Raw genomic sequence first — 14,436 nt, forward strand, 5'->3', positions numbered from 1 at the left:
CACACTTTACGGAAGCTTGGTATGGACTACAATAACATCCATGCATGTATCAACGATTGCATATTGTTTCGAGATGAATATGAGACTATGGAGACATGTCCAAAGTGTGGTACTCACAGGTATCAACAGGACTTGCAAGGGCAAACCATCCCTCAAAAAGTTCTCAGACACTTTTCGCTCATCCCCCGCATAAACCACATGTTTCGCACGTCTGCCATGGCAAGCTTGACAACGTGGCATGTGCAGAATAGGTCCACGGATGGAGTTCAACGAATATCAACGGATTCGCGCGCATAGAGCCACATCGACTCTACCTTCCCAAGCTTTGCGCGAGAGCCAAGGAATCTTCGGCTCGGTCTCGCCATGGATGGTGTGAACCCATTTGGTCTATGCTCGACTTCTTACAGTGTGTGGCCTATAGTGCTTGTCAACTACAACATCCCTCCATGGCTTTCTACGAAGAAATGACATCTCATCCTTAGCTTGCTCATCCCGGGCCGCTACAAAGTAAAGAATATGGACGTGTATCTTCGTCCATTAGTCGATGAGCTTAAGATTTTGTGGGAGGAGGGGGTCATTGTGCAAAATATGAGCAGGCGCGATGGTCGGCGGTCAGCCAACATTCGAGCCATTCTCATGTGGACGATGCATGACTTTTCGGGATTGGAGAGTGCTCAGGTGAGTAGACCTTTGTTCTCGCTGGTAATATCTATATTTTATTTCATTCAATCAAGTATTCACTAGGTCGTGGCTCGCCTTACAGGTCTGGTTACCTAAGGTTATCATGCATGTCCATTGTGTGGGCCACAGTTAAACTCCCGAAGGTCACGAACCATGAAGAAGATGGTATATCAAGGACACGCCGCTTTCTTGCCGGAGGATCATGAACTCAAGGAAGGTTCTCTTGGATGACCTCCAGCATGTATAAACGCTGCAAGCTGGTATGAGCTGAAAATGGTAAACCCGGAATCACATCCAAATGGAATGTGACGGTTCTCAGTTTTCTACGAGTTGCCATATTGGACCCACTTACAGGTCAACCACTTGTTGGATCCCATGCATATTTTCAAGAATGTGGGCAGCTTGCTATGGGACCACATCACAGGAAAGAGAGACACTATACGGTCACGAATGGATTTAAAGGAGGTAGGTAAGATGGAGGCGCTTTGGCCGCAGTCGAGTGCTGAAGGGGGAGTGCAGCTTCCTCGCGCTCCCTGGGTTTTGTCTCCCAAAGAAGAGCGCATTGTGAAGCAAGTAATCAAGTCTATCCGCACTCCGACGGGTATGATGCGTTCTCTCAGGTCTGAATTTTCTAAAGATGACCAAATGTCTGGGCTCAAATCCCATGAATGGCATAAGATATGTCAGGTTTGTGAACAGAATGGATTTTAACTAGCGTGGACATTTTGCAATTTGAAAAGTGGCCATTATTCATAATGCTTTCTCATTTGTGGCAGTTTGTCCTACCGATTGCGATCGCAGGATGCCTTACTCCAAAAATTCGCAGGGCCATTTACAAGTTGTCGACTTTTGTGCAATGGATCTCACAGAAAGAGATTAAGACGTCCTCTATTGAATCCGCAAGGCGGGGAGCAGTTGAGACAGTCTGTCTCTTTGAGAAATACCTGCCCACTAGCATGCTCACGATACAGGTTCACCTTCTTGTGCATCTTGTGGACGAAGTGGAGATTGCTGGACCTGTCTATACGCGATGGATGTTCTTCCTGGATCGCTTCATGAAAACCCTGAAAGGCTTTGTGCGACAATGAGCTCATCCAGAAGGTAGCATGGCAAAAGGTTGGTTGGTGTCAGAGGCGTTAGTGCATATCTCACAATGGCTACCAACAGTGGAACCAGACAATGAAATGCTATGGACGCTGAAGGACGATGATAGGCTGACTGGAGATGTGGTGGTTGGAAATGGGGTAGAAAAAAGAATGGATGTCTCAATGGAAGAGAAGGTGAATCACTTTTGTATGTTGCACCATGCCTCCATGGAGACGTGGCTCGCCAAGTACCAGATTGCAAGGCAAGATCGTGAGGAAGTGCGAGCTGAATTCCGACGCAGTACACGTCACCGACCGATTTGATATCCCGAAGGCATGGAGGAGATGCCGCGGTTTATGTCAACACGATGGTTGCATGGAGCCTTGACCGCAGCATCCAACGAAGGGACAGAGGTCTCAATGGAGGAGTGGGAGTTCTCGAGGGGATGTAGTCCAAAGGTAATGAGGGGTTTAGAATGTGTCGTATCTAAATTTTCTTGCTACATCTAATTTGAGTGTTTCAATGTACAGTACAAAATATATAGTTCAGTGTGGTCGCGCGGACGGCATTTTCGGGTGGAGCGTATTGACAAAATGTGCTCCACAATGGACTGTGGTGTCATGGCAAGGTTTGAGCAAGAGAGCCGGCGACGAGCAACGGATCCGAACACGGTTGTGGATGAGATGGAGTATTTTGGGAACTTGCAAAGTATTATTAAGGTGGATTATCGTAGCTTCTCCATGATACTATTCGATGTGCAGTGGTTCAAAGTGGTACTTGGAGGAGCTGGAGCAACAGTTCGACGAGGTCCATCTGGATTTTTCGAAATAGATTCTGAAAAAAAATGGACGGATTTGCGCGACACCTTTGTGTTGCCGGCCCATTGTGAACAAGTGCAAATAGTCATTTGCTTGCTAATTGTAATACGACATGGTTTATGTCACAATGGTTTGAACTCGCTTTGTAAGTGTTTGTGAACAGGTAATCTTCTATCCAAATCCCTGACAACCTCGATGGTGGTATGTTATACCTTCAACTCCTCGAGGTATGATGTTCCAGGCATAGATGAAGAAAATATGCAAATAGAGGGGTCGATATTACAAGGGGTGGAGGCCACCGCAAGCTTGGAGCCCGCATCGGCTAACAATGATGGAAATACAGAAGTCGTAGAATTTTTTGAGAACGAGGCAGACTCGTTCTTTTGTGGTGATATGTCTATCGACCTTCCAGTGTATGCAGAGTTGTGTCATGAGATTAACATGGGACCATAGAATACTTCATTCTTGGAGAATTGTATTACTCAATTCGTTGTTTAGATCTTCCATAAAGGTAGATAAGATATGCATTTTAAGAGGGATTTTTCAAAAATGATTTATATTACTATGCTTTTATAGTTTAAATTGATTATTCTAACATCATTTTTTATCTGTGCAAGTGACATTTTTAGGATGAGTCGAGGGATGAGCGATGAGAAGTTTCAGAACATGATGGCACGCATGTCTCCAGATCAGCTCGCGAGATTCGGAGAGATGGCAGAACAGGAGCTGTCTCGTTCTTCGTCATGGCGCTCTACTAGATCTGCTTCAGTGCGATCAGATGCTTCAGCTTCGAGTAGACGATCTTGACGCTCACGACTTGGGCCAGAGGGAGGGACTGCAGGAGGATCAGGGGGGTGCTGCTGTGGAGACACGGACGTGGTGTCTCCATCTCGTCGTTCAGCTGGAGCTGCGTCACCTCCAGGATTTGTCACATCTGTGGGGACGTCTATTCCAGTTACTCCGGCTTTTGCGCAACCGTCGGCAGGTGGCACGCCTTTTGGTGGCACTCCTTTTGGTGGCACCCCTTTGAGTGGCACACTAGGAGAGGGTACCCTCGTCGGTACACCGGATGTACAGGGGTCTCCTGGATATGCCCAAGAGCGTGGACGGAGATGGGAGAGGGCCCATCTTAGGCAGACTCCTAGGGGTTATGGATACCTAGTGGATAGTAGGTCAAGAGCCATCATCATGAATGATGAGGGGAGGAGGGTGATGGCTCGCATGAGGGAGTTGTACCAACAAGTTTTTCGGCACAACGTCCTGGATCATTGGAGGAACATACCGAAGGGGAGCAAGGACTACATAGTAGCATCCTTGCACGAGGAGTTTGCGGTGCCAGCCGCAGTAGATAGATTCTCTACAGGCTGGATGATGGATTGCATGCGTGCATACATGTCACATAGACGATCCGACGCACGCAAGGCAATCAAGAGTGGGGCTCCAAAGCCCGAGTGGTTAGATGTAGACGACTGGCGCCGACTAAGGGAGGAGGCTACAGGTTCGCGAGGACGTTGGAGTCAGCAGAGCGGGAGGCGGCGTGGGCACGAATCGAGGCTGGAGCAGTGTATCATCTTGGGAGTGGCGGCCACAGGACATATTTGGAGGACTTTGTAAGTTTCTCTTTTGTTTTGCTTATTTGTTTTTTTGAAATATTCTTTGTACTAACAATCATGTTTCTAACCGTTAGCATTTTGTTTTCTTTGCAGCACTCCATTATAAATCGCGATCTGCAAGGCCTTGAGACTCGATATGTAGAGAGGCACGATCTCAGGGCATTGATCGACCGATTGTATAGACGCGGTGGCCCTGTAAGTCACTCATCTTTCTTGTCCATAGTTACCATAAGATATTTGAATGCATTATTCTATGGTGGATTGATATGTTGTTTGTTTTTCTGCAGAATCCGTTTGATGCTCCTTTGCGGTGGGATGAGCTTTCGGGGGACGAGGATTTGTAGCTCGCCCTTGGATCCTTAGAGCTCACACACCTTTAGTTTTTAGTCGCCTGATCTATGTAGACATTTTCTATGTATTAGTGATATCGTTTCATGATTGTACCAATCGTATTTTATGCGATCATGTATTTATTTCATGTATCAGTTGTTGAGATATCGAGCTCCACTCGTGATATGCCAGGGTGACCGTTGTGCATTTATGTCACCGACGTATTAGTTGCAGATGAGGTTGGTACACCGCCCATAAATAATAGCTACATGACAGGTATCCTTATCTACTCTAGTTCCTGGCTCAGTTAGTATGCCACCTTAGTTAGTTGAGTTTGGTTTGAGATCCATATATAGGGTTCTTCTATTTCTTTGTATAAGAGTTCTTTTGGCTTACACAACTAAGAAGAGGAAAATTGTTTTCAGCCTCCACCTTTGTGTGTATTCCCCCATTGTGTAAGCAAGAAAGCTACAAGTGAGACTCCTTCCTTCTCTCCCACAATCTTGACATGGTATCAAAGCCTTGTTCGTGGTAAGGAGCTCAAGAAAGCAAGCCAAGCTCGCGGTGTTCTGGTTGAGACGCCCTTCGCGGTGAAGCAAGAGGGCAGTATATGCTGCGGGAGAGGCCTTTAGCCCTTGGCGACCCTGTTTTTTTGATTTGAGGCCATTTCGGGGCCTGTTTTGGAGGTGGAAGTTTTCTGCACGCACTCAGAAAAAGGCCCAGTTTTATGCTGTGCAACCACTGTTCTACAGGTCGGTGAAAAGTTACCACAGAAATTGCATCATATGCTTATGTGCAGAGACATTGGGAGTTACAGAATCATCCCTGTTGCCTGTTGATGCAAAATCGTCACTAGGAAGTGACTGTGTGGTCATATACCACTTTCATCAGTTTTGCAGATTAGCCCTTGTGAGGCTGAAGTTGTGTTCTTTGCAATGACAGAATTTTTTACAGTGTTCTGTAATGGCGTCTGATTCTCTTTCACAGATTGTCACTGAAAAGCTTGACAAGAACAACTTCCAAGCATGGAAGTTTAGAATGACGAATTTCCTTATGGGAAAAGGATATTGGGAATTTGTTGCAGGAAATGAAGAAGAACCAATTCTTCCTGATGTTTCCAATCAACAGCAAATGCAGGCATTTAAAGCATGGCATGAGAGAGCCAGGAAAGTTATGTAATGGCTGTCTATCAGTATTTCAGACTCTATGATTGTGCATATTCAGGATGTAAGTACGCCAAAGGAGGCATGGGATACTTTGTCAAAAATGTATAGCACAAATACGCAAGCCAGGAAAATGCGGCTCAAGCAAGAGTTGCATAATGTGCAAAGAGAAAATATGAGCATCAATGACTACCACATGAAGGTGAAGAAGATTGCAGATGCACTTGCTTCCATTGGGTCGCCAGTGGAAGATGATGATTTAGTTTCTGTGACCTTGAATGGTCTAGGAAAGGATTATGCACAGTTTCGGACATCCATTTCAGTTCGTGAAAGATTTCCTGATTTTGAGGAGTTGATTGCTCTTCTAATTTCTGAGGAGCAGAGAAATGGTGGTGCATCTTCTTCAGGAGGAACTTCAAAGGAAACTGTCTTCTACTCAAATGCTGGAAGAGGTAGAGGCAGAGGTAGAGGAGGCCGATTTGGAGGCCGTGGTAGAAATCAGAATATGTAGCAAACTCAAGAAAACCAGTCCTATGGAGGAGGACGTGGTAACTCTAGAGGCAGGGGGAGCCAAAGAGGTCGTGGTGGATGGCAAAGAGGCCAAAATGCAAACAGTAATGTTGAATGCTACTATTGTGGTAAAATGAGTCATATGGCTAAAGACTGCTATAAAAAGCAGAATGACATCATGAATGGAAAACTGCAACAAGGGAATTATGCATCTTCTAGTAGACAGGGTGATGACAGAAATGAGCATTTGTTTATGGTGCAGCACATGAACAATTCTATGACAAGTGCAGAAGAAAGCAACGATGTATGGTATGTTGACTCAGGTGCATCAAACCACATGACAGGTCATGCAAAATGGATGGAGGATGCAAGGAAAATGGAAAAACCAGGATTTGTGGAGACTGGTGATGATACTACACATCCTATTGTGCAGATTGGAAAATTTCCTTTGTCTATGCAGGATGGGAAAAAGAAATACCTGTCCGATGTATTTCATGTCCCGAATATCACCAAGAATCTGGTTTCTGTTGGTCAAATGGTTGAGCAGGGCTTGCAGGTCAGATTTAATCCTCATGGATGCTTTGTTGAGGATATGAAAAATAAAGGTCGCTTGATAGCAAAAGGAAAGAAGAAGAGCAGAATGTTTATGTTGGATGCAGACATGTTTGAATTGAGTGCAGCAATGTTTGCACATGGGACCGGTGTAGTTGCAGATATTGATATCTGGCATAAACGCATTGGTCATGTTAATGTATAGCGACTTAAATCAATGCAGGCCCAAAATATTGTTGCAGGATTGCCTAAATTCAAGGTTGCAGAAATGCATAAGGTATGTGAAGCCTGCCAATTTGGAAAACAGGCAAGGAAACCATTTCCTAGACATGTTCAAGAGAGTGAGAAGCCATTGGAATTAATCCGCTCTGATGTGTGGACTACTAAAGCTGCATCTCTTGGAGGCTGTCATTATTTTGTCACTTTTATTGATGACTATAGCAGAAAAGTTTGGGTGTATTTTATGAAAAAGAAAAGTGAAGTTTTTGGGCATTTCAAAACTCTTAAAGCTATGGTTGAAAAAGAAACAGGCCTGCAAATAAAATGCCTAAGGTCAGATGGAGGGGGAGAGTACCTCTCAAATGAGTTTGCAAGGTTCTTGCAGGAGCATGGCATAAAGCAGAAATATTCATGTAGTCATACCCCACAACAAAATGGAATTGCAGAAAGAAAAAACAGGCATATTGGAGAGGTATCTCGTGCCATGCTCAATGAAAAATACCTGCCAGATTTTTATTGGGCTGAGGTAGTTGCTACAGCAGTCTACATAATGAACAGGACTCCCACTACAGCAATACATGGGATGACTCCAGAGGAGAGGTATACTGGTAGGAAACCAGATATTTCTCATTTGAAAATTTTTGGTTGCATTGCCTATGTACATGTGCCAGATGAGTTGAGATCCAAGTTGGATCCAAAAGCTGAGAAGTGCATCTTTATTGGTTACTCTTTGCAGCAAAAAGGGTATAGATGCTATAACCCTTCTACTCGTAAGTTTACAGTGAGCAGAGATGTTGTTTTTTATGAGATGAGCAGCTGGTATAAACCAGTAAATGTGATTGATGATTTAGATGCACAAAATGCTAATGCTACACCGCATTCACAGCAGCAGTCACAAAATATTAGTGGACCTGGAGCGTCCTCTAGCAATGGTTCACATTCTTCGCCATGGACAGGCAGATTGAGATCAGGAGAATCTTCTCAAAGCAATGCAGATAGTGGTATGCAGGTATCACGAAAAGGAAAAGAGAAGGTTGATCAGCCCATGTTTGATGTGAATGCAAGTCACTCTTATGTGGATGGTGAATCCAGTGGCTCAGAACAGAGCATTGATGATGAGTTGGGTATTCCTTCTATTGTTACACCTGGAGTAAGGAAGACTAGGGATGTATTGAGAGCACCTGGGAGTGAACCTATTTTGCGCAGGTCTACGAGAGCTAGGTATCCTGTGGATAGGCTGAAATATGATGGATTTACAGCCATTCACTATGCATATATGGTCAAAGTGATACAGGAACCAGAACCCACTTCTTTTGAGCAAGCCATGGAAAAAGAAAAATGGGAGAAAGCCATGGATGAAGAAATGGATGCCTTGGAAGCAAATGCTACATGGGAATTGGTACCTTTACCTAAAGGTAAGAATGCAATTGGCTGTAAGTGGGTTTATAAGGCGAAGCACAATGCAGATGGTTCTGTGAACAGATACAAGGCAAGATTAGTAGTCAAGGGGTATGCACAAACATATGGCATTGACTATGAAGAAACATTAAGTCCGGTTGCAAGGATGGCAACCATAAGAGCAGTCATTGCTATGGCTGCATCAAAGGGATGGTCTTTACATCAGATGGATGTAAAGAATGCCTTCTTGGATGGTGATTTGCAAGAAGAGGTCTATATGGAGCAGCCACCAGGTTATGTGCATGCTGTTCATCCTGAGTTTGTTTGCAGGTTGAAGAAAGCCTTGTATGGCTTGAAGCAAGCACCTAGAGCATGGTCTGACAAGATAGGACAGTATCTTGTCACTATTGGCTTTCAGATTTCCAAGGCAGATTTCTCACTTTATGTGAGAAAAATAGAGAAATGTATTATGCTACTTTTTATTTATGTTGATGATTTGATTATGACAAGTGACAGTGATGAAGATATCCTTCATGTGAAAATGCTATTGAAGCACAAGTTTGAGATGAAGGATTTGGGAGAGCTACGTTATTTCTTGGGCATTGAGGTGATTAGATCACCAAGTGGGATACAGCTCTTGTAGAGGCAGTATGGATTGGACATGCTGTCCAAATATGGGATGATAGGCTGTAAGCCTATTTTAGTTCCTTTGGAGCAGAATGTGAAGCTGAGCACAGATGCAGGTGAGCTTCTGGAAGACCTTACTATGTACAGACGCATAGTAGGAAGCTTGATTTATATGACTATTACCATGCTAGATTTGAGCTATGCTGTTGGATTGGTAAGTCAGTTTATGCAAGATCCAAGGAAACCGCATTTGGATGTGGCTAGACGCATACTCAGGTATGTGAAGCCCACATTGCAGTATGGACTATTTTATGAGACTGGGGTTCAGATACACTTGCATGGATACACTGATGCTGATTGGGCTGGTAGCATTTTTTATAGACGATCTACCAGTGGATATGTGTTCTCTTTTGGGAGTGCTGCAGTCACTTGGAGCAGCAAGAAACAGCCTACAGTTGCCTTGTCCAACACAAAGGCTGAGTACAGGGGTGTAGCAATAGCTGCATGTGAGGTAGCTTGGTTGCATAAGCTACTTTATGATATGCATCAGCCTACAGATGGGCCAGTTGTCATTTATTGTGACAACATGAGTAGTATACACTTGGCAAATAACCCAGTCTATCATGCTAGAACAAAGCACATTGAGGTGCATTATCACTATGTGCGGGAGAGGGTTTTACTAGGTCTTATTGATCTAGTTTATGTCAGCACAGAGGATCAGGTAGCTGACATATTCACAAAGGCATTGGGCACAGAGAAGCTGCGCAAGTTCAGAGACCTGCTTGGTGTGCAGGAATTGGGATTGAGATCGAGGGGGAGTGTTGAGATATCGAGCTCCACTCGTGATATGCCAGGGTGACCGTTGTGCATTTATGTCACCGACGTGTTAGTTGCAGATGTGGTTGGTACACCGCCCATGAATAATAGCTACATGACAGCTATCCTTATCTACTCTAGTTCGTGGCTCAGTTAGTATGCCACCTTAGTTAGTTGAGTTTGGTTTGAGACCCATATATAGGGTTCTTCTATTTCTTTATATAAGAGTTCTTTTGGCTTACACAACTAAGAAGAGGAAAACTGTTTTTAGCCTCCAACTTTGTGTGTATTCCCCCATTGTGCAAGCAAGAAAGCTACAAGTGAGACTCCTTCCTTCTCTCCCACAATCTTGACATCAATTTTATAAATTCAGTATACATTCTTTTTGTTTGCAAGTGCTTTGTATGCAGCAGTGCAGAAACTATTTTGTATGGGTCTCATACAGCCTGCCACAAATTTTTTTTTTCTTTGTTACCGTCGCTATTTGCGTCGCAAATTTACTGCTCGCGTCGCTATTGGCGTCGCTATGAGCGTCGCAAATTCTCTGGTTGCGTCGCTATTTGCATCGCTATATGCGTCGCATTTGCGATGCATATAGGGACACAAATAGCGACGCATATAGCGACGATTCTATGGCATCGTCAATAACGACGCTTTTTGCGACGACGGGGGCAAATTTTGTTGTTTGTATTTTCGTCGCTTTAAACGTCGGTATAAGGTCTATATCTTGTAGTGAAGACCAAAACATTTTGACCTTTAAAGTGCTTCAATTCTTGTCCCACTGCTTGCAATGCATTCACAGCTAAGGAATGAATTCTTTCTGCGTCCTACGGAGTTTGCATCTGTTGTTCTAACAACAACTACTACTGTTGTTGTTGCTGCAACAAAGAAATCATTTGTTGTAAAGCATAACCACCACTTGAAGCTATAGAATCTCCCATCTTTACACACCTCTGTTGCCAACTTTCACGTTGGGTTTACCACTGTCGGAGCGTTTGGGATATGAAAGAAAGATGGAAGAGAAGGGGTTGAAAGAAAGAGAAGATATGAAAGAATACTCTCAGAAAGAAATAGAAGATGTAGAATAATACTCACAGAATTGAAGCCTGTCAGTTGATTTCTCCATTATGAGAAGACAAATAAATCTCTTGTACACAAAAACATACACAAAATAATACCTTCCTCTATGCTGCTCAGACTGCCAATCTGATGCTTTCATTGGCTCCGAAAGGGGGGTAAAATACTACCACACTTGGCCAAAATTATGCTAGATTACTCCTTCTTCATCTCCCGCTTCGGAGTGCTGTTCACTGTCTGAAAACAACGATCACGACATGCGCAATTTTATCAATCTCTCTTTTTACATAAAATCCTCACAAATGGATAAAAGCTACATGCTTTCTTTTGCATGTCATTCTAATCTAGAAGTTGTCTATAGTTTTTGGATTTTTTTACAAGAGATAATATCTAAAATATCATAAATTAGCTACACTTGTCTAAAAAACTAATATGTTTGAACCATGGACACTAACACTAATGGCATTGACTATCCAACCACTAAGTACTATAGGACTTTTATTGGTATTTCCAAAACCTCCATTTTAACCTATCAATTAATAGCCCACTATTTCTCTCCATTTTTTCAATCATTTGCTTGTGAGAGTTCTACATATATTCCTCAAACCTGCATATTCACATATCAACAAATTCCCACAATTTCTCTCTATGTATATCCCTTCTTGTGTCTTCTTCCTCTTACTTTTTCCTTTGATATTTTACACCTCCATCAAAAACTCATAAACCTATAATATTCACCTCATGTCCTTTCATTGTTGATTGCACATTTTTCCCAACCCCTAATTCTCAATTTCCTTTTGAACCCCTCTTTCATTTACTACTTTCTTTTATTCTCTTCAACCATTTTTATCCTCATTTTCTTCCTTTCCTACTTCTCTTTCCCTTCGAATTTCAAATTTTATTTGATAACTCATCTTCCCCTTCATTCTTTATCTCTTATTCATTTTCCTTGATCTATTGTCTATGTTACGTGTCCTCTTCAACTCATTTTAAATACCTACACATTTGAAGCAAAAATCCTTTGTCAATGACCCTAGATTATTGGTAATTTCTAAATAGATCTAATATTCAATTGGCCATTCATTTCATGTTCTTGCGGCACCCCTAATCTACTTCAAATATCTAGTTTTCTCCATTGGAAGCATAGTTAAGGGAACTTTCTATGAGTTTGTGTTGCAAGAATTCACCATAGCTTTGCATAAAATTGAAGAAAATTCATAGAACCACTATTTGAAATATAATAAAATTGAAATACACAAATGCACAAGAGACTAATTGGGTTCAAAATTTCCCCCATACATAGGTGACCACATCCCTCATGTATGTATTTATTGGATTTTATTATCTTGGTGCTCAAAGTACAAAAGACATCTAAAACTAGGTTCATACATTTCTCTTCCTTGCATAGCTCTTTTTTCTAAATTCTTTATTTACAATGTACTATCTTTCCTAAAGCTAAGACCTAAAATTAATAATCTTAATCTATCTAATATATACATCAAAACCATAGTAATTCTAAGTATATATAAAGTATCCCTCAAATAATCAACTAGCGCTTGTGCGTACAACCATCATGCTGAGGAGCATGCGTCAAAATCACCCAATAAAAAAGTGTGTACTTTTTGAGCATGCGTCAATAAGTGTGTACTTTTTGAGCACCCAATAAAAAAGGATCCCTCGCATACCATAAACACTCTTTGAGCAATAATATATTCACTTAATATTCTGTTGTGCCAATCACAAATCACATAAGTCCCTGCCATTTAAGTAGATTCAAGCATGAGCAAACAGTGTCACATGTGTACCTATGCACAACAAGTTAGAATCATGTGATAATTAAACAATATTAAAAGAACACAAATAAATTAAATCATCATCTTATTTTCCTATAACTCTTCTTATAATTTTGAACATGACAAGGAGTTAAAAAGTAATTATTATTAGTTCAATAATATAATTCACAAATAAATGTAAGTATGGCCAACCACATGCTAGTACTACCTTAATGCGATGAATCTACACAAAATTAATAGGGACAAGAAAATTTTTTTATGTATCGTGTGGTGAATCTGTTTTCTTCAAACTTTTAATGTAATTGCAAATGGTAAATAGTAGTATTGATTATCAATTTCAGTAGTGGTCAAATCATGATTTATTATCTTTTTAGAAACTAAAATCTCATTATCGTCGTGTAACATAGGACGATCCTCAACTACAAGAGTGTCGAGAGGTGTAAATTTAAAGAGTTTCAATAAATTGATGTGAAACGAGTTATAGATTTGCTAATGTGGAGGTATATCCAATCGAAAAACATTATCATTAATCTTGTGTGGTGTGCAAGACGAAATGGATCGTAATAGTAACAAGGAGAGAATTTGATCTTTAAATATTGTTCAACAGATTTTAATCAGTGCGTTTCTAACACGAACATACGAATCAATTTTCATTAAAATTAATGGCCAAACATTTCCTATTAGCTTGAATGGTGCAACACAATCGAGATTGTTTAATGTGTTCAGTGACATCCTCTAAAATTGTATTTTAATCATACCAACGTATCAATAACGGTTGGAATATCAAAAGCTCTAGTGGTCATGGGACTAGGCAATTTCTTGCTGTACTATTATGAATGGTGCTCAACTAGTACCAAAGAATTATCTGTTAAATTGTAAAATGGGAAGTTATTGATCCAATTATTAGGTTGATCAATCCTACAGGATTGAAGAATGTCTAAAATAGTACTATTAGTAGCCTACTGGGCGTTACTGACTTGAGCGTAACCGTAAGTGCAAGAGCACTGATGGATTGATGTCATCATCACACTCGGTCACTCATCTTGCCGACTTTCACGACAGGGTTGGCTTTCTGGATGGCCTCACGACCCGCAGCTTTATAATCGAAGGAGCAGCCGTGCGTCTCTGCGTAGCGATGTGTGCCACAGAACAGATCGCCGCAGCGGCATCTGTAAGAGCCTGTGAGGCCAAGTTTCTTATTACAGGCGAAGCATCGACTTGCAACAGCCTGATCAGCTCGTAGTTCGTCGGCGACAGCTACATTAACGAAGTCAGGCGCAGGTGGATCAGCTGCTGCTGGCTCGGTCGCATGGCGACTAGCTGAGGCCGTCGACGTTGATCTCTCGAGCTTCGCTAGAACTTTTGCCCGCATTACCTGGCGATAGCAGAGAGAGCAGAGATTCATATTGTCTGGCGTACCGTAGAAACCACACTTGTTCAGGCACGGTGCACATGATGAGTTGATGGCTTCGTTACTATTAACAGCATCGATAGTACTGTTGTCCCCTTGCTGCTGCTGCTGCTGCTGAAGCTGTCCTTCTTGATGGGCCATAGAAATCGATTATTATCAGTAAGTTGATTCGGCTCGCAAATCTTGTACTGAAGGCTACTGGACGTAAGCGTATGGCGACTGACAGATCTCGCCAGTCGTAGCACGTCCTTTTATCTCTCGCCTTGCATGATTTGTCGGCAATAGGTAAGAATCAGTCCGACATATCATTGATTAGCGGTTGGATACGCTTAATATTCCGCA

The 14,436-nt window shown here is 42.1% G+C and overlaps 1 protein-coding gene across 1 annotated transcript; it reads right to left on the minus strand.

Annotated features, from left to right (window-relative positions):
• Positions 1–13,707: 13,707 nt before the first annotated feature.
• LOC148016191 (zinc finger A20 and AN1 domain-containing stress-associated protein 5-like) lies at positions 13,708–14,235 on the minus strand. The gene has a single exon (XM_087663882.1). The coding sequence runs from the start codon at positions 14,233–14,235 to the stop codon at positions 13,708–13,710; it is 528 nt and encodes a 175-aa protein (XP_087520008.1).
• Positions 14,236–14,436: the final 201 nt, after the last annotated feature.

Source organism: Lygodium microphyllum, chromosome 23 (assembly GCF_053477565.2).
Source record: "Lygodium microphyllum isolate KBCC chromosome 23, Lygodium_microphyllum_v1.1.10, whole genome shotgun sequence".
Classification (NCBI taxonomy): Eukaryota; Viridiplantae; Streptophyta; class Polypodiopsida; order Schizaeales; family Lygodiaceae; genus Lygodium; species Lygodium microphyllum.

Excerpts from the sequence above, each read along its gene's own strand:
- LOC148016191 (XM_087663882.1), bottom strand. The coding sequence starts at position 14,235 with ATGGCCCATCAAGAAGGACAGCTTCAGCAGCAGCAGCAGCAGCAAGGG.